The 26,638-nt window shown below is 42.9% G+C and overlaps 1 protein-coding gene across 1 annotated transcript in view; it reads left to right on the forward strand.

Moving 5' to 3' along the window:
* The window catches only part of LOC128796984 (obscurin-like), a 170,825-nt gene that overhangs the window by 119,040 nt on the left and 25,147 nt on the right, over window positions 1–26,638 (forward strand). Inside the window, exons 83-91 of the mRNA XM_053959121.1 lie at window positions 343–507; window positions 1,576–1,734; window positions 2,777–2,954; window positions 4,735–4,848; window positions 5,695–5,862; window positions 6,696–6,798; window positions 7,365–7,494; window positions 8,565–8,670; window positions 24,838–25,098. Of these exons, the coding sequence (XP_053815096.1) occupies window positions 343–507; window positions 1,576–1,734; window positions 2,777–2,954; window positions 4,735–4,848; window positions 5,695–5,862; window positions 6,696–6,798; window positions 7,365–7,494; window positions 8,565–8,670; window positions 24,838–25,098 (1,384 nt within the window). The remainder of the gene's footprint in view (window positions 1–342; window positions 508–1,575; window positions 1,735–2,776; window positions 2,955–4,734; window positions 4,849–5,694; window positions 5,863–6,695; window positions 6,799–7,364; window positions 7,495–8,564; window positions 8,671–24,837; window positions 25,099–26,638) is intronic.

A 26,638-nucleotide genomic window follows, 5' to 3' on the forward strand; every position in this document is an offset into this window, starting at 1 on the left:
TCTGCTATTGTGAGGGTAAGCAGAAGAGAAATGCAATGGGTACATTTAGGATCACTTTGGAATTTTTGGTTTTCAACCACTAAAGCATATCTGGTGTTTGTTTCAACTTTATCTTTGCTTGACATCAGCTGATGTAAGGAAAAGCCAGACTGGTTAGCCTTTAATACTGCTGAATAGGTAGGAAAAAAAGACTTTGTTATCTAAGCAGTCTGTGGTGAAAAAAATGGGATAAAAGTTGCTGAGATGAAAGCAACAGAGCAGGTATTGAGAAAATCTTTGGCTCTGAAGGAACTGCTTATTTTCTCTCTGATTGTCCATAACATTTTCTTCATTCACCTACAGGAATTAATCCGAAACAAAGCCAGAAACAGCCAGAACTGCACTTTGCTGGAGCAGGCCTATGCCATTGTGTCTGCCCTCACCCGAAGAGCAGAGAACAACCTCCACGTCTCACTCATTGAGAATTATCCAGGGACCTTGGAAAGCCTTGGGGAGCCCATCCGCCAGGTAACTGGAATTTCCCAGTCGCTGCTGGTTCCATGTCTGCTTTCACCAGTTTCTAAGGAGCCCTAGTTCTTAGAAGAAAATCCTTTAGAAATGATATCTGAAAGAGATTATTTGCTTATTTCACTTTCTGCTGTCCAGAAATGGGTGTTCTGGCTCCACTAAGGTTTGAAACACCAGAGCATGGATGCTTATGGAATAATTCACGCATAATTCAGTTATTTGCCTTTGTGACCTGCTCATCAAAGAGGAATAAAATTGTTCTAGGCTGCTACATGATCTAAAAGGGTTTTAACTCATTATTGGGAAGCAACACAGGGCAGTTCCTGGAGTTACTGGCATCAAGAGACCCATGTGCTCCCCAGGTTTATCCCATGAACCAGGTGTGTGGCTTTTTAGGTGACCTAGCTGTTAGGACACTTTACTCTAGGACTTCCAACACCGTCAGTCAAATTCTTGTTTCTTTATAGATTTACTGTGTTCTACCAGGCAAGTAATTTATTCTGTCTGTATCCAATGTTTTCCATGGGAATTATGGAGTATTGCTGAGTGGGGTTGTAAGGCTAAATTACAGTGATGCTGCGGTGGGCATTCACCTCTCCACATTTAGGCATCCAAAAAGTGTCCAGTCACATCCCTCGAGTGTTTACTTCTCCCTAGAGATGCCAGGGGAAGCCCATGTCACTAGCTGAGCTGTCTGTGTCTGAAGCTATGTGGAATGAATGTCCTGCTCTGGTGAAGGTGACCAAATCACCATACAAAGCATCTGTATACCACACAAAATGCAATTTTCCTTTAATATTTCCAAGACTGTATCTACCTGACAAGGGCTGTCTATTTTTCTGGCAGTAAATAATACCATTTAAATGTCAATGTAATAACAACCACTGGCTGATGAGTCACCTTTAGCATTAGAAACCATCTGCTGTGCTTTAACAAACCAGAGATACATCAGGGGATGATGCAACAGGAAACATTTGTTATCTGGGCACTGAAAAATGATGGTGAGACATAACTGTGGTAATTATTCCAGATGTGTCACTATGTGCTCTTCCTTCTTTTTCCTGTCAGGGCCACTTCATTGTGTGGGAAGGAGCTCCAGGAGCTCGAATGGCATGGAAAGGACACAAAAGACATGTTTTCCTCTTCAAAAATTATATTGTGATCTGCAAACCAAAGCGAGACACAAAGACTGACACCTACAGCTACATCTTCAAGAACATCATGAAGGTCTGATCACTTTATCCTCACATAAAGCATTTCTCTGTCAATTAGAGCTTTAATTTTATGTCCAGCTTGAACATTCTTCTAATCCTTCTGAGCTATTTCTTTGATTCAAAAAGACTTTGAAGCATAAGTAGAATCTACATTTATCCCAAAATATCTATTTTAAACCTCTCAGAAACATGTCGGAAACCACCAGGGTGGACTTTTACCATGCAGCAAGGAGATTACAAGAACAAGCATTTATTTATTTCTGTTCCTTCATTTAATTAACAGCATTAATATATTATATTGATGTGGATTTTGCTGCCTACAATATTTTCTTGCATTTGTAAATCTCTGGTTTTGGCAGTCTGTAGTACTGGGAGTAAATTAGAGGGAATCTTATTTCCTGAATTCCATCAGGTTCTCTCTGCTGGTTATGTCCTTTCCTGACACCAATTCCTGTTCAGAAATGGAAAAATGCAGAGGATTTGACCCACTCATCTTCAGACATTCATGGTTAAAACTGCCATAAATTGAGAAAAGAGTTTTCACAAGGCAGGAGATGCTCAACACCAACAAAAACCAGCCAACCAACTAAAAAAAACCATGGAGTTCTCGACTAAGCCCAGCCAGGAGTTTCTGAAAGTCCTTATCACTGTCCTCATCAATATTCATAGGCAGATTTTATTTTCCAAGAAAAATAAAATGGAAACATTTCCATGCTTTGTCCAGAGACTGCCTGTTCTCTATTTTTTTCCGTGTTGCCTGGGCCCAACCCTTCAGGGACAGTGTGTTCCACCCTTGGGATAACTTTTAATGCTGGACATTGTTTTCCTGAAAATCTAACCCCAGGAAAATGCCAGTTTGGTAACCAGAAAGTCAAATATAGCAGGGAAAATAACTCTCACAGTAGCTCTGATTGCTCTTCATCCAAAGCCAGGTTGCACTGGTCACGCGATCTGAAAAATCTTTGAAGAAAGCGCGAATTAGCCCCTTTGTGCTGTTGGGAATTCTTAAAAAACACAGGATTTGTGGTGACTTTTTTGCCCCTTCTGTCGCTCAGCTGAACAACATAGACGTGAATGACCTGGTGGAAGGGGATGACCGGGCCTTTGAGATCTGGCACGAGCGGGAGGACTTGGTGCGCAAGTACCTGCTGCAGGCGCGGACCGTGAACATCAAGAACTCCTGGGTGAAGGAGATCTTGGGCATCCAGCAGAGGATCAGCGAGCCCATCTGGAGTAAGTGTGGCGCCAGACAACCCAAACCTCACCGTGGGTTTTCTTCTTGGATGGTCTCCTTGGGTTGATGCCTTGAGAAGGCTGACCTAGAACAGAGACTGGACAGAGCTAAAGAATAAAGCAGGGATTTATTCAAAGGATCTCCTCCATGGATCCACCTTGGGCAGCACCAGAGCCCAGCCAGGGCTGCACCCAAGATCAACCAAAATGGTCCCAAAATGCACGAGCGCTCCCGGGGGCTCTCACTGGGATCAGCTCTGCTCCATTTGCACCTTGCAGTTCATTGTCCCATTCCAGCTTTAGCCCAGGCACTCCCATCCTGCTTGTTTTTCTCTCTCCAGCCCACGCTGTTTGTGCTCTTGGGCCTGAGATTTGGATCATTTGTCCTTGGTGCCCAGCTGGAGCAGGAATTGTTTTGTCTCCCTGCTCTGTGAAGGGAGATCACCATCCCCTGATATGAAGCTCAGACCCACACACTAAAGCAGCACAGAAACTGAAAAATAAGTGCTAAAACCTGAGGCATCAGATTCAGGAAATTATTAAAGAGGGAGAGAACCTGTTTGTAGTCATTAAATGAGCAGGTCCAAGGAGGGGATTCTGCCCCTCTGCTCTCCTCTTGTGGGATCCCACTGCAGTGCTCTGTCCAGCTGTAGCGTCTCCAAAATAAAATGGACATGGAGCTGCTGCAGTGAGTCCAGAAGAGGCCTAGAAGTTAATCTGAGGGTTGAAACTCCTCTCCTGGAGGAAAGGCGGGGAGAGCTGGGGTTGTAGCCTGATCCAGAGTCCCACACAGCCCAGTACAAAAGACCCTGTGACTTTGCTGGGTTCCAGACTCTTTACTCGACTCCTGGCTTACATTGCTCTATCTTTGGAATTTTGTCTGGACATTAAGGCTTCATCATTCTCAGTGTCACTTGAGATTCCACCAATTTTCAATCCACAAAATCTATCAGGAGGGATATTCTATTTTTATTTTCCAAGCATCAGCTACAAATGGTGTCCACTATAGCGTAAGGATATTTGGCATCTTAAAATGCCAGAACAGCATTGGATTTAGTCCATATACACTGAAAACAAGTCTGGGGACTTCATTTCTGTGCCTTTAGTGAAGTGGTTTAGTGAGGAAGACTATCAGAATAATTTTATATGGTTTCATATAGTAGCAATGGGTTAAAATAAAAGTCGCTTAATAAAGGAACAGGTTGCCCAAAGTTGTGGCTGCCCCATCCCTGGAAGTGTCCAAGGCCAGGCTGGATGGGGCTTGGAGCAGCTTGGGAGAGTGGAAGGTGTCCCTGCCCATGGCAGGAGTGGGAACATTTTGATCTTTAAGATCTCTTCCAACCCAAACCACTCCATGTTTCTATGATTCAATGAAAGCATAGATTTTATTGTAAGGACACCAGCAGAGTGCTGGTTTGGATGTCCAGGCTACATTTTATTTGAGGAATTGCCTTAATGGTGACAGATGTGTGGTGTCCGAATAACGGATGTGCTTATTAAAGTCATGGTCTAAAATAATTCCAGATCAGCAACAAATTCCCTTTTTTCCATATGGGCTAACTTTATAGGCAACAACAGACTTGTTACAGACTGAATTTAGTCTCAGACAAGCAAGGGGAGCATGTCACCTATTAAGTCTTGAGCTGCTAAAATTTCCTGTTCAGTTTTTCCATTCTAAACCTCACAGATTTGCAAAAATTATTCTTATCTCACTTAGCAGCAGCCGTGCCATGGACAGAGCCCCCTCCTCCAGACTAACGCGCTTCCTCTGATATTTCAGTCCCTCTAGACTTTGAGGAAGAGCTGGCAGACTGCACAGCTGAGCTGGGAGAGACAGTCAAGCTGGCCTGCAAGGTGACAGGAGCTCCCAGGCCATCCATCAGCTGGTACAAAGGTACGAGCAGCAGGGCATGAGATGCACCCTCCAAATGTGCTCCCTGTCCATATTGCTGTGATAATTGGGCGGTGGGTTGATGCCTTAAGGAGCTGGAGCAGAGGCTAGACAGAGTTAAAGGGAATAAAGAGGATATTTACTGAGGTGCCTTCAAAGGCCACACCCTGGCAGTGCCTGGATGGCTCCAAGATGGAAGCAAAAGAGCTTGGTCACGAGATCTAACATTTTTATAAGTTTAGTCCATTTAGTCCACATAGGAGTTAACTGTCCAGTTAATAACTTTAAATTATAAAGTTTCATCCTCCTTTCTCGCTTGCCTGCCCTCCTCTTTTCACGTTGTTAATGCTTTGGGCCTGAAGTTTGAAGAGATTGTCCTTGAGTCTATGGCTAAAATAGGATTGTTTTGTGTTCACCACCCTGTGAAAAGATCCTAGTAACACTTAATGTAAAGCTAAAAGCTGCACACCAAAACAGAACAGAAAAACTCAAAACCTAAGGTATCAGGTAACCCAAGAGCTGATCCCCTAAAGATACTCGAGTCTAGAGTTTTTGGGCATTTTGGGTGTGCTCCTTTGACTGGAAAAGCAGAATTACGACTGTACAGAATGTATTCTGGGATAATTTCACTTTTAAATGAAGAGTGGTGATGTATGAGGTCCTTCAACAATGCTTTGCCCTGGATGATGTTTTATAGAAAGCTGGATGAAGATGAAGAGCTGATTCCTCAACTACCAACACCAGCTGCAATAATACAGCTGTCAGCCCTCTCAGGACGAAAAGCTGGATGAAATTCCTAAGGAGGAAACTGTTAGTAAGCGATTTTAAAAGAAATAATTTCTCTTTCAGATGGAAAGCCCGTGGAGGTGGATCCCCACCACATTATAATAGAAGATCCTGATGGCTCCTGCACACTGATCCTGGACAACCTGACAGGGGCTGACACAGGACAGTACATGTGCTTTGCTTCCAGTCCTGCTGGGAATGCCAGTACCTTGGGAAAGATCCTTGTTCAAGGTAAAGTCCTGCACAGATGCAGAGTTTTAAGGGGGTCTGCTATGAAATACCTTAAACTTGTACCAGCCATGGTGTGACCAGCAGGACCAGGGGAGTGACTGTCCCCTGTGCTGGCACTGCTGAGGCACCTCCAGGCTTGGGGTCAGTTTTGAGATTATCATGAGCAGAAGGAAATTGAGGGGCTGGAGCGTGTCCAGGGAAGGGAATGGAGCTGTGGAAGGGGTTGGAGGACAAGAAGGGAGCTCTGGGGGCTCAGCCTGGAGAAAAGGGGGGACCTTGTGGCTCTGCACAGCTCCTGACAGGAGGGGACAGCTGGGGGGGTCCGGCTCTGCTCCAGGGAACAGGGAGAGGAGGAGAGGGAACGGCCTCAGGCTAGGCCAGGGGAGGTTTAGATTGGAGATTAGGAAAAATTTCCTCACCAAAAGCATTGTCAACCACCAGAACAAGCTTCTCAAGGAACTGGTGGAGTCACCATCCCTGGAAGAGCTCAGAAAACATTTAGATGTGGCACCTGGGGACGTGGTTTACTGTTGTCCTTAGCACTGTTAGTGGTTGGACTCCATGACCCCAGAGGTCTTTTTCAACCTGAATGATTCTATGTTCTATGATCTTATAAATACTAAGACATTCCAGGGGTTCTATACAACATATACTGGATAATATATTAAAAAAAAAAAAAAAAAAAAAAGTTACATACAGGCAACTTTTTTAAGGTCAAAAAATTTGGTCTTTAGTATCCTTTATACCCAGTGAAAATCACCTGGTCAGGGACATGCCCTTTCTATCTGTTCATATTTCCAGCTACCAGTCACATTTACCTTTGCTTTCTGCAGTGCCCCCACGGTTTGTGAACAAGGTCAGAAATGCTTATCTTGTTGAGGGTGAAGATGTCCAGTTCACCTGCACTGTGGAAGGAGCACCCAGGCCTCAGATCAGGTCAGTCCTGCAGCTCACATGGGAACAAATCCTGCTTTCCCATTGTGCATAGTCAGAAAAGTAATTTGGAGTTTATGACCCTTTCTTTACTGTGTCTTCTGTCTTAACCCCATCCCAATGCTGGCTCTTCATGATCCAGACATTCCTGAGGTTCTGAGCAATTAATTCTAGCTAGAATTCGAAAAGAAATACCTACAGATAGACCCTGAGGAGGACTCTGTCCAATCTAAAGCCCTGGAAAACATTTTATTGTTGGTTATCCTCCCTGCCTTACCCCTGACTTGATTTTATCAGGTATTCAGACAAAAAGCTCAGCAAATCTTGTCTTGTCATCATTTAAAGCCCTTTTCCAGCACTGACTGAGGAGATCTCTTGGGAAGAATCTCATAAACGTGTGCAGTTTCATACCCAGGTGTGATCGACCCACCTGCAGCCCTCCCTTCCAGGATCCAAATGTTTGTCTAAGGATCAGCTCCAGAGTTGTTTGATGGATGGATCAGTGATCTTGGGGACCTCTTATTGCTGCATAATTTTTCCTGGCTTATGCTCCATGTTTCCCCACTCAGATGGTACAAGGATGGGGTGCTGCTGAAGGACACCAGTAAATACCAGACTTTCAGTGAACCACGGAGTGGCATCGCAGTCCTGGTGGTCAAGAACCCTTCCAACGAAGATATGGGGCACTATGAATGTGAGGTGAGTTCAGAAAGATTTAAATATCCATCACCTGAAATGATACAGGCAGAAGAATTCATTTTACTATGAGAGACCCGTGGCTGAGTAATTGCTCATAAGAATATTATAGATGGTCTTGAGCTAGATCTGGATTGTGAGTGTCCAAAAGCTTCAGAATATTCTGATCTGACAGTTTGTTGGTACAAGTAAAAATTGATGGAGCTTGTTCTGGAGCTTAAAGTCAGATCCAGATCTCTAGATCAGGCTCTTACAAAATTTGTGACCGTTCTGATGTGATATTTTGTTTCTGGACTGTCTTTAAATTATGCCTAAGAAACCCTCCAGAGCCAAAATAAAGAAATTAGGTCTAAATAGAAGGATTAAGCACTAAAATTCCTGAGTTTTTTAGCAAGCATACATGAAAGTAGCTGATAATTTTTTAAAATATAAGACATTGCATGAAAATTAATCATAGTCTATGCATTCACTGTAATAAAACAGTAATAAGTTCTGAGGGCTTGGCAATAAAATAAATCAGTCTTGGTTTAGGAAATCAGCATGGGTCAGCTGCTCCATGGTAAATAGTTCAGCTCACAGAAATATTTAGGAAGTTTGATATACTTTAAAGAATTCTACTGGAATTTTAGCAAAACCAAACTACCTTGCATTTGCCATTGACCAAGATCCTAAGGTCCAGTATTCAGTAATTATTGGATGATAAACAAACAAAAAAAAAATCCTATTTAAGGGCCATCTAAGTGTGTGTACAGCAGGAATCTGGGCCTGTTGGTAGAGACAGAGTTACCCCAGGAACAAGTCCCAGGCTGCAGAGCAAACACCCAATAATTAAGTAAATAAGTTTGCAGATGTGCTGTAACTTGTCCGTGTGAATAATTTTTGGTAAAAGACCATGAACTCCATCTCTAGCATCAAAGTGTCCCTCCAAACTCCAGCTTGGCACTGGGCTCACACCTTCACCCACTGAATTTTCCAGGGTAGCACAGGCAGGGTTTTATCACGACAAAAAAAAAAACAAACAAACAAACAAAAACCATCCTGTGTTTCATTTGGCACTGCACCGTTCTCTCCAGCTGATGAACAGATTAGGGTCTGCCAAAAGTGGAGCAGAGCTTTACCACCACAGCGCCGCAGCCCTGACCCAGGAGAGGAGAGGAGACCAAGCCATCACCATTGAAGGTACGACCCTTGCCCAGCTCCGTGCGTACGCCAGCCAGTTGCCCTAAAAACAACAAGATTCCGGTATTTTTTGCCATCTTACCCATGTTGGTTGTTGGTGTCCATGTATCTGTACGTCTTCTGGAGATGTGCATGGGCAGAGGGCAGCTCGGCTCTGCGCCCATCACCATCTGTTGATTTCCAAGCCTGGCAAATCAACTTCATATAATGCTCATGAACGCATTGTATGAAAAAGGAGGAGCGAATGAAGGGTTTGTCACGCCGCCATCTCGTGAAAAAAGAAACGTTGTATATTGTTGGAATGCCTTGGAAATGTGTGTCAGCCTGGCAGAAATGTTACAGGGGCCACTGAGTAAAGGTGGAGGCGTTGTGGGATTGCTCCTGAAATACCACTGAAGGACGTGGGGAAAGCAGAGCTGACAGCAGTGTGTCCTGAGCAATGATTAGTTCATCCATTATTTAGGACTGTCCAGGGATAGTCCTAGTTCCCCTTTTTCCTGCCAGTTTCACCTGGATTGGTAGGGCAGTAAGAATTGATTTTACACCCATCCAAAAACGCATCTTTCTTCACAACTTTTAGTCATTACTGCCTAAAGTTCCAGGGATTGCTGCCTATCCCAGGGATTTCCACACGGAGTGTGTTACTGCTTGCTGTAAGCTCATCACAGCCCGGTTTAAATCCATGGCTACGTCTCCCCCGGGAGCATTTCCTGGCATAGGGAATTGCTTCTTTGCACATCCTTTAAATGTCCTTGTGTGGCTAAGTGTGAACCAGCCTCTTGAACAGCTCCCAGTGACAGCTCAGGAGGTGATACAGCCAAGGGACCACCTTTAATAGGAAAGGGACAGATTTGGAGGGCAAGAGAGAAGACTGGGTTAGGCACAGGCCTTTCCATGCCAGCAAACCTTGGTTTCAAAGGCCTCTTCCAGATGTGGTTGGTGGAGGCATGGTCAGCAAAAGCCAGAATTTTGCCAGCAGCTCTAGGACCTTCTTTCCTCAACTTTGGTGTTTCCACACCATCTTGTGATAATAACAGGAGTTCAAGAGTGTGTTTGAAAGGGCATAATTGACATTATCAACATCCACTAAGAGGCAATGTTCTGACTCGTGAAGCTGCTGGAGTCTGGAAAAGTATTCAGGGATAAATGATCCTCTACTCATATTTTTTCATCATTTTCTACCGTCCTCTGCTGTTTTGAGACAGGACTCTGGTCAGGCTGGACCTTAGGGCCAGCCCTTTGTAGACACAAATGTTGTACTATTACATTAAGAGGATTCATCCACAATAAATTATTAAGATTAGCATCCTGACCGATGAACATTCTTGGCTTCATTTTAAACATGTTTTCCTTTTAGTTCTTTCTCAGAGTCCTATCAAAAAGCATTACAGGGAGGATGGTGTAAGTGTAGAAACACTAGAATTTTTTAAGCTATATAAACCTTCAAGTACTTGAATTCTTTGTCTTTTCTATGCCCCAAAGAGAGAAAAATAAGTTGTGTGCAGGATGTAGAGGAACACAAATAAATCTCTGTCAGGGTGGTGTATCTTGATGAAGTTCCTTTCAGGCAGATGTTATAAAAGCAAACAAGAGTTGTATAAAATGTTAGGAGCATTTTCAGCTCTGGGGGTTGCAAGTGTGTATGTTCAGCCCCAAATTTCTCATCTGCTGTTATTCCTGTAATCATAAACAAACAAAAAAATTGTGAACTTGGTTACAGAAATATAATTGGAGTTTGCCTGGAAGCTTCAGAAATGTCATGAAATAAGTTTGTTCTGTGATGTGCAATTGCTTGAACTCGGTAATAGGGAAGAAAATAGATCCCTGAGTCATCTCCAGGGAGAAACAGAGGGAGATCTGCTTCAGGCCAGTGGAGAAAATAGGCTCATCCATGGAGCAAGAGGATTGTTGTGAGCAGAATGGCACCAGGGATGAATTTGGCATAATGCACTTGACCGAGGAGGGAACTCGTTGTTTTCTTGAGAATCAGTAACCAGCCTTGATCTGCCTGGGGAAAAATCAGATTCATCTGGCAAAGAACTGGAGGACAGGTGGATCTCATGAAGGCCCTTTCCATCCTCACAATCCTTCCTATTTGTGAAAATGGGATTACTTGTAACTTCACCAAGAGGACAACATTACTGCTCTCACAACAGGAAATAGATACCGTGTCTGCTTCCTGGCTCACCTGCACCCTGGGTCTGAGTTTTACCTGATTTATCTCTGTTCCTGTGAAATGACCATTGTCTGGGTCTCATGAGGCACCCAAGGGGCAACTATTTTAGTTTTTATCCTCCTGCCTTTCTGTACTGTTTATTCTGCTGAACCAAACCCAGGGTTTGGGATACCATTAGTCCAGTGGTTCATGAGCCCCTGACCTGCAGCTGGTGATGTTCCACACTCCACTGCCTCTGCATGATCCAATAACAAGAACATGGGTACCAAAACCAAAATTCTTTGGTATAAATTCACATTATGGTTTTATTAGGGTGTTTGCAGGTCCCTTGGGTGGACCAAATCCAAAAAGGATGGAAACCACTGGACTAAGGGATCCCTTGTGAGCTGAGATCTGCCTTCAGCCACACCTGGTCGCTGCACTGAAGTCAATGGAGGGTTGCTTAAAAAAAAATCCTCTTTCTGTGGATATTGGAAGAATTTGAGACACTTTTTAAAAAAGTGTAGCTGAAAGAAGATCCTTCTCTTTGACTTCCAGTTGACTGTGTCTGCTTTGCACCTTGCTGCTTAACCTGCACACGGCACACCTGGGCTGATGTGCTCTGGCATGTTCTGGTGTGATTTATCCATCCAGGCTCACTAACTTGATTATTTGTCAAGGAAAGCAAAGCCCAGTGCCTTGGAAAGGTGTTGCATTTCCATATGGGTGGGCAGGTCAGGACCTAGAATGAGACAGTACAAGGGGAGGAGTCAGGTACAGGAGTGGAGACAAAGCCATAAATAAAAATTCCCAAAGCAGCTACAGCCAGGCAACAAGAATTCCTTCACAGCTTTGCCTTAGATTTCATGCAGAGCCTTGGGCAGGTTCTTCAGTTGCCTCGTAGCAACCACCTTGTTAAAAATCAGCAAAAAATTAAGTTCTTGCAAGGAAGATTTAAAACACAGAGGAGCATCAGATCTCTTAGCGTTACTGAAGAAATAGGGCACAGGAGTTTGCCCCCTGTTTGTTCCCTGATTAGGGTCATGATTAGTGTATTTACCTTGTTATTTTTATTCTCTTATCACCATGGTTTAGTCTCATTTTTGGCCAGGCCACAGGGTTCCCAGTGCAAATTCAGGAGAGCCCCATCTGCCCTTGCAGCCGTGTCGGTCGCTGCAGGCGTGGAGCCTTTTGGTTGTTTGGGCTTGGGGGTTTTTGTTTTGTTTGTTCAGGTTTTGGTGGGGTATTTTTGAGAGAGATCCCATTTATATAATTTTAAAAAGTCTTATATTCATGAGTTGAGCTGCCAGCCCTGTTGGGATTTCAGATACCTGTGGGTGTGGCACTTAGGGACGGGGTTTAAGGTGCCAGTGCTGGCTTAGCAGTTGGATTCAACGATCTTAAGGGTCTTTTCCAACCCCAGGGATTGCATGAATTGCTCATTTTAGGATTAGTTTTAGCAGTTCTTGTCAGGATTTGAAGATTAGTCTCCAAAGTGTAGCAGAAGGAGGTGAAAACAGAGCAGTGCTCCTCTGGTTCATGTCAGCAGCATGAACTGAGCAGCAAAAATAGGTTTAAGCTTCTGTGAGTGGAGAAAAGAGACCTAAAAATTGCAATAAAGGCCACAAATAACCTTCCATCCATCCAGAGCAAGGAGAACTCACTTATCCTCAGTGTTCCATCACTTGCAAGCCAATGTTTAATCTATTAACCAAAGAGATGTCTGGTCCTATAAAAGCACGGGCTGTCCCTAATGCTTACAGCTTTTAACCTGCTTATCAGGGGCTCCTGCTTTGCAAAGCTGTTTGCCTAAAATGCTCTTGAAAAGTTGAAATGATAAATCCGACGCTAAAAATGGATGCAGAATATTTTCCTCTCGGGGAAAAGCAACAGGAAAAAAAAAAAAACCACAAAAACAAAGCAAAACAAATACCAAAAAAAAAAAAAAGAAAAAAAAAAAAAGAAAAGAAACCCAAATTCTCTCATCCTACTTTCGTGTGGTTCTATCCTTCAATATAGGATTGCTCAAATCCTCCCTCACACCTCGGAGAGCACATATACAATTTATTAAATGCCATTTTCAGCTTTCTCATCCCAAGCCTGATAAACTTTTGAATATTGACTCTCTTTGACATCCACTACAAATAGAAATATCACTGTTGGTGTCATTTGGGAGGACTTCCAAGAACAGACATTAATAGAGCAACCATTAAAGAGACTTTTTCATTACAGACATTGTGAGATTTAATTAAATTTATTCAACTATTTTTATATTATTTAATTCTCATCCAAATACTCTTGCTGCTAAAATAATTGTAGAAAACACCTATTATCAGGTGTATAATCCAATTAATTAAAATATTTCCATCAAAACTTCAGTATTTTTACTCATATACTCACTGCATATGGGTTAATCTCATAATATTATTTAATGAGATTTCTAAAAGTTATTTGAAAATTGCAGAATAGTGATTTAAAAACTCAGTGAAAATCTCTAACCTGAGTGTGGTAAATTGTTTGAGCACTCGGTTCATCTGCCATCACTGTATTATTATAATTCCACAATTTAAAACAAGGTTTGAGTTATTTTTAAAAAATATTAATTAAGGATAGGTAAATGGGTTTATTGTAATTGTGTCCAGGGATAAATACTTGAAAATAATTTTGCTCTTTACTTACCCAGTTAGTGTAAACTCAAATCTCCAAACAGATTTTGTTTCAACTCACCCAGTTCTGCAGTAGCTCCTTTGAATCTCTGGGAAATGATTCCAGATTTTTACAGGCATAAACAAGACAAGGCTCTGCAGAGGAAACATGAGCTCTAGGGCAGAAATTAACATCAATATTTGCACAAAATTCTTTTTCATTATGGTCAAATTTGTGTTTTTTACCTGAGGCAGGGAAGAGCCCTTGGAAGTGAAATGGAAGGAAAATTAGGTTAAAGTATTCCATTTAATATTGTAAATGTATTTTTAATTTTCAGTCAATGCAGGTTTGGGGCACCATTGAAAACATCAGCACTAATCACTAGTTATTAAACAAATAATACAGACACTCCAAATTCCCTGGGCAAGAACTGTTTGTGATTTTATAGATATTTTTAAGAAGCAGTTCACTTAAATTGCACTGGCTGAAAATTACCAGAGCTTATTTATTATAGGCTGGCTGGAAAATTGAAAACCTGGAGATTAAATTATGGGGTGGTTTTTTTTAGATATTTTGCTAGTTTATTAAATAAAAAGTGGGGCTTGCTGATGTTTTTTTTTTTTTTTTCCCTAGATCTCAAATAGGTTCACCAGTTCAGTGTGCTTAAAGCAGTGTTGTTCAAAGAGTGTCTTAATTTTATTCCAGTGGAGAGGATGGGAAACCTGCTGAAAATCTCAGTTAGTTCTTCAAACAGCATCTTTCTACTTTTTAGAAATGTCAGTTTTAAGGAATATTTGCAACACCATGAAATCATAACTTTTGATCTTGATATTCATCAACAGCTTCCAGTTTGTTATGGGAGAAGGGTCAGGAAAAATTGCAAATTAGAGCAGAAAAAAAGAGATGGAGCAGACACAGGGCTCTCCTGAGTTTCCTAGGATTTGGGTTTGGGGTTTTTTTGATGCTGATTTTCTCTACTGATGATAATGATATTAGTCTTCATATTTACCAGCTTAGATTTTGCATCCAGTCCACAAAAGTCTGACCACAATCCAGTGTTTGGGGGAGCTCTTTTTTTCTAGGAAGGGCAAGCACAGTTTAAAGAATTTCAGCTCTCCAGGATTTTCCAGATTGAGGCATTTTCAGGTTTCTGACACCATCACTACCTTTTATAGGATAAAGAAAAATTAAATAAGGATCTTGTTTTCTAGCTTTGACCTACCAAACAAAAATGCCAAACAAGTTTTTGCCAAATTATTCTCCACAAAATATTTAATTTCAAAGCTAAATGTTCAGAGAGCATTCTGGATTCTCATTCCTGGTCAGAAACACAAAAGATGATGCTGGAAATAACCACAGAAAGCATGGATGGGATGGTACAGTTGGTTATTTTTCACTCCAGTTTATGTTGATGAACTGAGCAAAGATAATTTAATCATTTCAGCTTTTGCCTTTCTTTAACCCCATGCTGTTCATACTGTTCTCTTTGTAGTCACTGAACAAGAGACTAAAGTGCCCAAGAAAACCATCATCATGTAAGTGCTGATTTTTTTTTTTTTTTTTTGGTAACATTTGTGGTTTTTTTTTGCCTTGCTGCTTCTGCATGATCCAATAACAAGCTTGTGTTCATTGGCCATGCAAGTGTGTTCATTCCCAGCCCACCACGGAATTCTGTGCCATGTGAAGTGATCACCTCAAAAAAGGTCCTTTTGTTCTTTTCCAAAAATAGCAGCACTGGTGTTAGACACAGCCTGGGGCAGTTATTTTATGATATTACACAGGAAAAATATTCCCCCAAATGCTGGTAGAGTTTCACGAGAGCTTGGGAAGGTAGAGTCTGACTCTCAGTGCTGAATGAAAAAAAGAAAACCAATCTAAAAACTGTCTACCTGAAAATATCTACCAATTTAACAAATATCTCAGAGCTTAGAGTGATCTCTTCTGGCTTTGTTTTAAACTTTTCAGGAAAGCCTTGTATGATGAAGCAGAAGGAAAATTAATATTTTTATCCCCTTTTATCTCTATATTTCTAATATAAATTATTGTCCTGATGACTTGGTCTTTTTAGATACTTTGAGCCTGGTTTATATTGGATGCCTATAAAATACAGGATTAATTCCTGCGAAAAGCAATATTTCCTCAGTCATACACAGCCTAGAAAGCAAGTAGCCAATAAAATCTTAATTTATCTTCTCAAGTACCATAGAGAAATACATAATAAAATTGTTTCACGTGATGGAAGGGGGACACTGACCTGGGACAGGATTTCAGAGCAGCTCCAAGCCACTCCAACCATGTCCTGAGGGCAGGAAGGAGTTATGCAATGGATATTTTGGGGAAACACCTTCCCTCAATCCTCAATAGCTGCACCATTGCTAAAATCAGCCCTTGACTTGGACATGAGGCTTAAGTGGATGTATTTTATTTTTGTTAGACATAAAATTGCAACCGAAGGGTTAAGAGTTGCTTACCTTTTATCCTTTTTTTTTTTTAATTATTATTGTTTTCTGTGAGGATTATTCCTCCCTTTTGGAGGCAGTGTTTTATAAGTTTTGTCCCCTTCCAGAAGTTGCAGATAAGCTCAGTTAAATTTCCAGCTGTTAGATGTTTTTCACCCTGCAAAAACCAGAAAATAAAGTATTTTTACCTGTACTGCCTCAAGGACCAGGATTCAGACTGGGGCAACTGAAGAGAGAGTTATTTTTTTAGATCACATTCAGAAATATCCCGAAAAAGTCATGAGCAGGAGGGAATCTCAGAGCCAGTCTACATCTAAAACTTGGTAAATCTCATTTAACCACAATTCTGTGCCTGTATCTGGAGCAGCAGTATTAATACTGGTGGATTAAATAATATTCATTAATACAAAACACCATCAGTTAAGCTGATTTCTAAATTTCTGAGATCTCAGTCGCATAGGCTGCTGTTCAGGACAGCTCCAGAAGGGACTCCTAAATCAAGGGCTGCAGCCTCAAAGGAGTTTGGTAAATTGAGAACTGGGATCTCAGGGAGAAATTCCCCTCCTTTTGTGGTCACGAACTTTAAATAAGAGTGGACCTCAGCTGAAATTGGGATAGTGATGGGGGAAAATTTGGGAATAATTCTGTAAGGGTAAATTCCAGCTTTTAATCTGTAGCAAGTTGATGAACAGAAGCAGCTTTACAACTACTGTCAGAAAATAACAGATAATTGAGAGATGGGATTGAACCATGTCCATATATGCAAATTCCAGACCCCAAAAAACCCATTTTAACTTTGCAACATAGACCACGATCTGCTGCAAGCACCCAAGGATTCATTGTCACCTAAAATGATTTAATTCTGTGTAATTCAGAAAGGCACCATGGCCAGTAGGAAGGCTCTGCACAGACCTTAAAGGTCTCTGGAAAAACTGCAGAAAACTTAGAGAAAAGTAAAAAATGAGCAGTAGAAGAGAGGGTGCTCTGCAAGGAAATAAATCTCCCTGTAGCTGATCCAGTCCTGGACTCCACCATGTCCTCAAAGGGAGAGCTTGATGGTGGAAACAAACCTGATCTCCAGAGGAGAAGGAAGTACAGGTTTTCAAAAATAAGGCCAGAAGATGAGAAAGGCTGCAATAAACCCAAGAGGATTAGTCTTCCATGATGGCTATAAACAGGTTCTCCATTCTCAAGGGCAAAAGTCAGAGCAGAGATGTCTGAGGAGCAGAGGGGGAGACCTTCAGCTCCACGTGGCTGTGACTGGAGAATGGTGAGGAGGAAGAGAGGAATTAAAAAGCTGCTGTCTCTATTCTTAATTTCAGTTCAGGCCACTGTTTGACCCTTCAGTTAATTCTTTGTTTTTAACCCCATTCCTTGGAGGCAGGGACAGAATCTCAACACAGAAACAAAATGAGTTTTCCCATGATTTCCACTGGAGCAGGTGTGGAGCATTGGCTTCCTTGTGCTTGCCAGGAAAACACTGGCAGAAGTACATTTACTTAAAATAAAGGCAAGAGACACCACAGGAAAAACCTGCAGGAAAAACTGCATGCTAAGCATATAAATTAAGAGCACTGGAGCCTGGGTTTAGGCCTTGGGTTAGAAGGGACTTTTAAAGATAATCTATCCCAACCCCTTGCTCTGAGCAGGGACAATTCCACCTTGATCAGGCTACTCAGAGCCCCATCCAGCCTGACCTTGAATGTTTCCAGGGATGAGGCATCTACCACCAGCCCAACTTCAGTCAAAAAATCTAAAGTAAAGCCAGCAGAAATATGCTGAGAAATCATAGTTATGCATCCCAATTTGGCTTTGTATTCCTGTGTCTATTGGAGGCAGTAGGATCAGGCTGTGTCTGCACTAATGGTATTATGAAGAGTAAAAACAAATTCACTTTGGCATAGACGACTTGTGCAGGAGATGTTCTAACTTTCTTTTCCTGGTCATCTCCACGTTTTAAGGGTTAACCCCTTTCAATGTAACTGTTCTGCATGTGGAAATGCAGATCTCTGGTCTCAAAAGAGGCTGTAATTAAAAAAAAAAAAAAAAAAAAAAAAAGAGATATGTTGCATTTATTAAATGTTATTAAGAAGACACTGACCCTACTGCAATAAAGGGTATTTAGGCATTAAGGTGGATGGAATTGGGATTTTAGCCAAGGATATTGAGGAAAAGGTTAAAGTTTTTAAGTGTTTAAAATTTTGTGTTCCAAAGTAGCAGAGTGGGTGATCAACACAAGCACACGAAATACAGCAGCACCCAGCAGAGCATCTCTCAGCTGGACGTGCTCACACCTGAGGAGGCTCATGGAGCTGGGGTTTTCCCTGGGGAAAAGGGCAATGATCGGGGGTTTTCCCTGGATCGGGAAGTGGAGACGGGCACGTGGGTGTGTGTGCTGTGTGTGTGTCCCTCCCAAAATGACTGCTTCCCCAAAAGCTGGAATGCTGACCCCAAACTAACCCCATGCGGCGCCTTGGCCGACTGCGGCATGTGCTGGTGGAGTGTGGCTCCCCAAAAAGTCTCACCTTCCCGTCAACTCCACCCCTTTCTGCCGTCAGAGAGGAGACCATAACCACGGTGGTGAAGAGCCCAAGACAAAGGGGAAGGGTTTCTCCTGCGCGTTCTCCTTCAGGTCATTCTCCTTCCCGCTCCCCACGGGCGGAGCCGGCTCCGGAGCCGGTTTATGTCTCCAAGATCAGGCAGCCTGTCCACAGACACGACCAGGAGGCAGCACCAAAGTCTGCTGCTGTTCCCAGGCTTTATGTCACAGAACACGAGGACATGCAAGGGGCAGCGGCGAGAGACGTCGTTGTGGGGAGCACAGTGGAAGAGAAAAAGCCCAAGTGGGTCGAAGTGGAAGAAATAATTGAATTCAAGGTGAAAAAATCACCAAAGCCCACAAGGAAAAGAGGTTCTTCCCCAGCAAAACAAGAGAAAGATGACTCAGGGGTGTTAACGTTCACTTTTCCCAGCTCAAGGCCGAAGCGCTCCCCAGAAGATGATCCAAACACAAACAACTCCAACAATAAATTGGTGGAACAGTCAAAATCTCTGCCGAATGAGGGTCTCTCTGAAGGTGACATCCAGCCTCTGGTGTACACGACCCAGCAGGAAGGACCTCAAGTCAGCAGCGAAGAGAGAAACTCCCCGTGTGGGTCTGAACAATTAGGATGTGATTCATTTATGGATTATGGGACTGAAGGAAAGAGCTGCCCTCGGGATCCATGTGCTGACAACGGGTCAGGAGCCACCTCCCCTCTGCTTGCCTGCGGGGGCGAGCCTTTGGTCTTCAGTTTTGGGACAGCTGCTAGAGACCAACACGATGTTCTGTTCACCCCGGTGAGTCCAGAGGGTCAGGAAGGGCTCGATGAAGTGGATGTGTCTTGGCCTGTTGGAGAGGAGGCACCCGAAGTGATACAGGACATCCTTCCCGAAGAGGACAACGTCATAGTGGATGAGCCAGAGGAGCTACACGCCGACGACATCAGCACGCGGGACCGCAAGATTTTAACCCACAACGGCAAACTCTTAACTCTGGAGGACCTGGAGGATTACGTCCCTCAAGAAGGCGAGACCTACAGGTGCGAGGATCAGAAGCCCGCGGCGGAGAAGCCCTGCGAGATCTCCGTGCTGCAGACGGAGATCAACGAGCCGACCATCGGGAAGCCGGTGCTGCTGAACCTGGTCAGGCCCGTGGTGCCCGAGCCCAGGCAGAGGTTCTTCAGCCAGTACGAGGAGCACGTCCCCGGGGCCATGTTCGTGTCAGCCTCTCGGGTGGCCGGCGCGCAGTCCGCGGGCCCCTCCAACATCTCCTTCCGCGTGAGCGACGCCCGCGCGGCTCCTCCCGGTCCTTCCTTCACCGTGAAGCCCTCGTTCTGCACCGAGGTCCAGCGCTCGGCAGACAACGGGCAGTCCAGCTTTAAAACTGAAGTTTCCACGAGAACGCTCAGCTACGGGACAGTTGGCGAGCCTGTCACCTTGCACATCAGCACAGAAGACCTCTCCCAGAGCTGAGCGGACACAAGCATGATTTTTAACTCCAAAGAAAGCAGCTTTATGTTTAAAAAAAAAAAAAAAAAATTCAGAATTGTTGTAGGCGAGGGGAATTGGTGGCAAAGATTGCGAGGTAACAAGTACAAGGGGAATACCTTAGAGGGAAATGTATTTAAATATGATGTGTCAAGCTTTTCCAGTCTTAAAGGGAACAGTCTGTCAGAACAGTTTGTGACTTTAAAATCTTTGATCTATGTGAACATGTATCATTCCATAGTGGAGCAGTGATGGGAGGTTTAGGAAAAGCCTGATTCTTCTACCTATGACAGAAATATAGATGAACAAGTGTGTTTTTTTGTCCATGAACTTAATCATTTTTTCATGTGCCAGTTTTTGTTGTGGCAAGGAGGTGAAAGTATCTCAGCTTTTCAGCATCCTTCAGTAGCCCAGGACAGGAGGTGTCTCTTGTCACCGTGTGGGCTCAAAGGTCATGAAGCTTCACTCTGCTTTGACTCTGCTCTACACTTGTGACACCAATTAGCTCTACCAAAATTTCCTCATAAACCTTTCAACGTGCACAGTCTGGTTGCATCTTTTTAACCTTCTGCCATATAATGAGATATATAGTAGATATTACATATACCAGGGATTCAAAGGGCTGCTCAGGCATTGTTTTGGTTGAAATCCCAGTTTGACACTAGTCAGTGGAGAGGGTCCCACTGTCATGAGGAAGCAAGAGTTTTGTTGTTCTCTTCTGCTTTAAGTGAAAAAGACTATCTTTTCTAAATGACCGATATTTTCAAATCCACTCCCTAGCTGTCTGATAATGTAGGTTTCATTATTCTGCATTCTAGTGTGGTGGATTTATAAACCATGTCTTTTGAAATATAATTCAGTTAACTGAAAGATTAAAGTGTCACACAAAATAATTTCTGCATCTGCAATCAAACATTAACAAGGACAAAGAACCACAAACGTGGTCTTCAAAGGACCACAAATGTAGTCTTTGCCAATAAATATGACTGGAAAAGTATTTGTTCTCCTGACTGTGCCAGTGGTGAAACATTCCTGCTAACAGATTGATCCATGATGTCCCTTATACATGATAAGAGGAATTTACCACTGAGCTATGGCAAAGTAGCAGGAGCACAATGACAGATAAAAAAAAAAAAAAAAAAAAAGAGAGAGAGAGAGATAAAAAAGAGCTTTACCATAAATATTCAGTTGAAACATGGATCTGTTCCAAATGTATTGGGCTGGCAGTTGCAATTGCATCATATTACTGTAACCAGGAAGGTCGAGATGCCTTGGAGAGGGACTGATCATGGAGTTCCTCTGGAGCTTTGCAGCAGGAATGCTGCATGGGGGGGAGGCTGAGGTGCACTGAGCACAGCCCATCCCTGTTGGCTTCACCAAAAATGGATGTAGCCCAGACCTCCAACAAATTGCTCTGAAAAGAGATGAGCTCCCAGGCCCAAATCTTGGTGCCAGCTGGAGTCAGATGGAGCTCACTGATCCCAGCAGGACCCTGCACTGGCCCTCTCTGCTGACAGAGATGTGGGGTGAAGATCCCCACACCCTGTCCCAGCTGAGCTCTGTAGAAATGTTCATTTGCGGTTTCATTTGTGGTTTTAGGGAAACCAGAAAAGCTCAGGCACAGCTGAATTTCTAAGCAGCATGAGGAGAGAGAGTGGAGTGAGTTTCTGCCTTGGGAAGGAATGGATGATGTTGGCTCAGGGTTTCCCAGCCAGGTGATATTGAGGAGCTTCTTCTGGAGGCTTGGGGCAATATTCCTGCCAACAGGGAATGAATTCACAAAAGGTGCTTGTAGAAAAGTTTTTTTTTTTTTTTTCCTTCTGCAGCTGCACCTTGTGCTGACTAAAATGAACATACTGATTTCACAGCCTTTCACTTTCAACATCCACTCAGGATGTCGTGTGCACTACCTTCATGATATAGGATGCTTTTCCAGTGGTGAAGGAAATCGAGCTTCCTTTATGGTACTATCCCATTTTTTATAACATCTCCTTGGTTTATACTGTTTGTTTTATAATGAAGCAATAAGATGGATATATATATTAGTGCTTTTTCCTATATTGCACTGTACATTGGAAAGTAACATACACATAACAGGGAAATGCTTTCAAAGCTAATTATTTTGAGCCTGATTCTGATCACAGTTATTCCTGTATCAGTCTGGAATAATTCCACAGAAGGAAGTGGATTTTATTCAGATTTACGAAGATACTGCTGAGAAAAGATTTTGCCCTGTGATTGTCTTCAAAAAATGTAATATTCAAACAAAAGATAATGAGGATGTGTAAAGGAACATGGAGGTTTCCTCCTGGTGTGGTTGACACTCAGGCTTTTCTAAAGAAGCTCTAAGGCTGCACTTCAGATGGTCATAGAAGAAATAATTATACTTTGATTTATTAGCTCAAAGCAATTAACATCTGTTTACATTTTCTTTTGAAATTTAAGCAAAAGAGTATCAATTGAAGGGAAATTTTAAAATCCTATGCAGGGCTCTGTTCAAAAAGTGAAAGGTTTATGAAAAGTTCATTACATATACTTTCAAAATATTTTCCTAGAGGTTAAAAATTATGCTTGTAAGTGATTAAACTGTGTAGATAACTAATGAGATGTGTGGGGATTTATTTCCTGTAGATGAAAAGATACAGCTGTATGAAAGATTTTAATACAATGAATGTTTTATTGAAATTCCTGGAGGTAAATGGGTATTAATAAAGTGGAAACTTCAGTTTGCTTGAGATAAAAAAAAAGAAAAAAAAAAAACACACACACAAAAAAGTCAAGTGCAAGATATGCTGTTAGATGCTGAGTTGAAATCAATAAATGTCTTGCATCAGCTGTCACTGGGCTCGTTGGGTTTCTGTGTTCTTGTCACAGCACTTGATATTCCATCAGCTCATCCTCTTCTCCCGCTGACTTCAGCAGGAGCTGGGTTGCAGTCCAAGAATATTCATGCAGTTGGCCTCTGGCTCCTTTTTTATGGACAGTTTCAGGAGTGTTGAAGTGAAAAAACCTGGTTTTAGGGATATTTCCAACTCGGGAATCTTGAATGATTCACATCATCTTGGGTCCTTCTCTAAGACTGAAATGGAGCTTCAAACTATGTGTCAGTCTTGAGTTCCTGGGGATGGGCTGAAGTTGTGGGGTGGAAAGGCTCAAGGCTGAGATTTTAGAGCTGGGAAAGAGGTTGTTCATCACAGGGTGTCATCGCTGTGGTGTATGTTAGGTCTCTGTATCTTGTGGGATATTAAAGTTCCTCAGCCTGAATCAGTGTCCAAAAGAAGGAAGTGGTGTAATGTCCCCTAGGCAGGGAGGAAAGTGGTGGTGCTGAGGCATGGGAGAGACCAGCGATTATATATGACCTCTAGATCTATGTCTATACCCCTGTGGATATATTTCCTAACTGAATGTTTCATGCCTTTCCAATCATTTCACTCATTGGCAGCTGCCCAGTTCACAGGACAGCGCCAGTTGGCAGAAATCACAGCGGGAACACCAGAGAATCCAGGTATTTCTCTAGGAAAATACTTGATGTCTTCCAGCCAGCCCAGTGCTGATGAACACTGATGGGCAGTTTGGGACATCATGTGAGCAAATCTTGCTTTTTTTCCATCAATAGATTCAGGAAAGAAATATTTTGTCACCATCATGATTATTGAAAACAAAAATCAAGTGAGAGGTCTTCATCCACACATAGCCTTCAACTTTATTTTCTCAGGTCTACCATGGGAATTGACTTTCTTGAGGCCAGGAAAGGAGCAGAATCAAAACCCCTACGGGACATACTCATTAATGTCAATGACATTAAACAAGTCAGAGCTGTTTATTCCAAATGCTCTTATTTTTTTTTTTCTCAAACTATGTGATTATTTGAGTTTTCTCTCTTGATTGGTGAGCAACTGCATCATGAACATGATCATTGTCTTAACCTGACCTGCATTCTTTCTGTCTTCATTATTATGTGGGGGCTTCCCTAGGTACACCCATCCCTTTGTTGTGCTTTTTCAGGATTTGTGGGAGGTTTATCAGGAAGGAGATTGGGTGAGATGAGCTCCTGCAGCCTGTGATCCCATCCCAGCCTTCTACATCCAAACCCATCAGAAATATTTAAGTATTGTGAAGCAGGACAAACACATCACCCTAGAGCAAGGAGTGGCTTTTCTGCCAGATTTGGTGAAAAAGAACAGCCCTCCCTTCATTCCCTTGCCCTTCCAGAGCCACTGACAGCTGATTCCTGTTCACTCCTTTTCCTTCCCCGTGAGATAACGTCTTCCTTGCACGTGGGGTCTGTATCAGAGCAGTGGGTTCATTTCATTGGTCTTACCCAGTGGTTGGTTCTTCCCCCAGAGGGTGCTGGGCACTGCCCAGGCTCCCCAGGGGATGGGCACAGCCCCAAAGCTGCCAGAGCTCCCGGAGGGTTTGGATAACACTCCTAGGAACAGGGTGGGATTGTTGGGGTGACTGTGCAGGGCCAGGAGCTGGACTGGATGATCCTTGTGGATCCCTTCCCATTGAGGATATTCTGTGATTCTGTGATTAATAAAGGTATTTTTGACAGACCAACCAACGTCAGGTTGAGCTGGGAGATGGATCCTTTGTTCCACTGTCTGGGAACAGGCCAGGTGTTCACATAGGTGGCACAGTGTCCCCAGCCTGCTGAGATACAACTCTCCAAAGCATTTTGTGCCAACTTTCTTATTTTTAACTCTCACCTACACTCCCTCTTGCTGGAATAAGCATTTCTCCATCAACTTTCTTCTCTAGGAAGGGAAAATGATACAGTTGGCAGATATTTCCATGGGTCGGATGGTGCTACTGCTTTTTTTTTTTTTTTTTTTTTTTTTGCCCTGAAGAGAGAAAAGTTGTTGCTCTTGTCTGTAGGAATGACTTCCCCCCAGTCAGAGACGGAGACGTCTGTGCAGGCCTCGCTGCAGCGCGCTGACCGGGAGATCAAGACAGCCCTGAGGAAGCTCATGGACTCGGCCTCGCTGCTGGTGACTCTTCCCCCGGGCATGCGAGCAGATGGTGGCCTTGGCCTCGGCCCTCCTGGCTCTGCTCCTTCGGAGCGCTCAGGGGCAGCAGCCGGGCCCTCTGTGCTTGTTCATGAAGCCAGCACCCAAACCCAGCCTGCCGGAGGCCATGGTAGGTCTGCCTTGAAGCTGGGAGGTGTCCCCCGGGAGCTGAGAGACGGAAGAATATTGAGCATGCCAGCAATGATGTTTTAAGCCTCGTTTTTCTGTGTTTTGAGCAGATGAAGATTAGGAGAGGGCATTCACACCCAAAGAAACGTGGAGGGTGGGTTGGGGTTAGGTTGGATCGAAGTTGGGGGCAGATCTTTCTGGAAGCAGGAGATGTTTGAAAACCATGTCTGAAATAGAGTTTGGTTCATCACCTGCCCAAAATTAAGGAATAGGAGATTTTTTTCCACCTTTGGGCTTCTCCCTGGTCTTGCTTCAAGTTCTTCTGGGGGAGAAGGTGGGGTGAAATCCCTCTTTTACACTCAGAGAAGTCATTTGGGTTTTGATTTGGTGGGGTGGGTAAGGGTGGTTGCTTTTATTTTATTGTTTGCTGTAAACAAGCTGGAAATGTCTTTAATATCCTGGACCAACTGTCAGAGACTTCCAGAGTGTTGGGTGACTCAAGTTCACCTGCATTTCACTGACCCTGGAGCCTGGACAGACCCCTTGCAGCTTCTGTGTGACTAAAACCAACTGTGTATGTGGCTGTGTCTTGCCAGAACAATTCCTTTGTCTTTCTGTTGTTTTTAAAAAATCGTGGATGAGCGACAACCCTTCCACTCTTCCTCTGCTTCTGCCATAGCAACTTGTCTAAGCTGTCTCTGTGTCAAATCAGAATCACTGTTCTCCACCACTGTTAACTCAAAGGACAATGCCAAGTAACCTTCAGCCCTCAAACTCCAGAAAATTCCTTAAAAAAATAAATATTCTTACTCAGCAAGAATAAAAGCTGTTCATGGAATCAGACCCAAAATAACAGCATATAAAAAAATGTCAGGGCTTTAAAAGCTTTTTTCCTTTCTAGTTGCAAATCATCTTTGGAAATAATCCTCTGGTGGAGTGGGATGACTCAAAAATCCTAAGTAAAATGTCACCGAGCAGATTATTTCCTCAGTCACAGCTAAAGAGAAAATATAGTAATGAATGAGATGGTTTGGCAGGTCTTTCATCTGTGCAAAACGAAACATGTTATGGGAATTATTTTAATCAGATGGAGACTTGACACCTCTCTCTGTGATCACATGCCTTAAATAAAAAGGAGGTAAATATTTCAATAGTGCTGGTGATAGGAAAGCACAATCGCACAACCTGGGAACTCTGATCCAGTAATTCCTTGAACAACCAGGTTTTCCACCCCAATGTGATTTCTAGAAACAGCTGCTCTTTTCCAAAATCAGCCAGCACCAAAGATCCCTAGAGTGCTCCCTAAAATAGTCCTACCTGTTGGGTAGAAGACTCCTCTGGATTTAACCTTTTCTCCTTAAATGAAAAAGGAGATGTTGCACTTTATCCTACAGTGTAATTCCAGTGGTCAGTATCAAAAGACAATCAGGTAGTTTTGGAATGTGAGATCAAATCAGGTTTTGAATTTATATCTGATAAAATAATTAATAATAAAAGAAGAAAAATAACTGAAACGGCCATCAAGCTGCACCACTTTTTTG

This window comes from Vidua chalybeata, chromosome 1 (genome assembly GCF_026979565.1).
Source record: "Vidua chalybeata isolate OUT-0048 chromosome 1, bVidCha1 merged haplotype, whole genome shotgun sequence".
Lineage (NCBI taxonomy): Eukaryota > Metazoa > Chordata > Aves > Passeriformes > Viduidae > Vidua > Vidua chalybeata.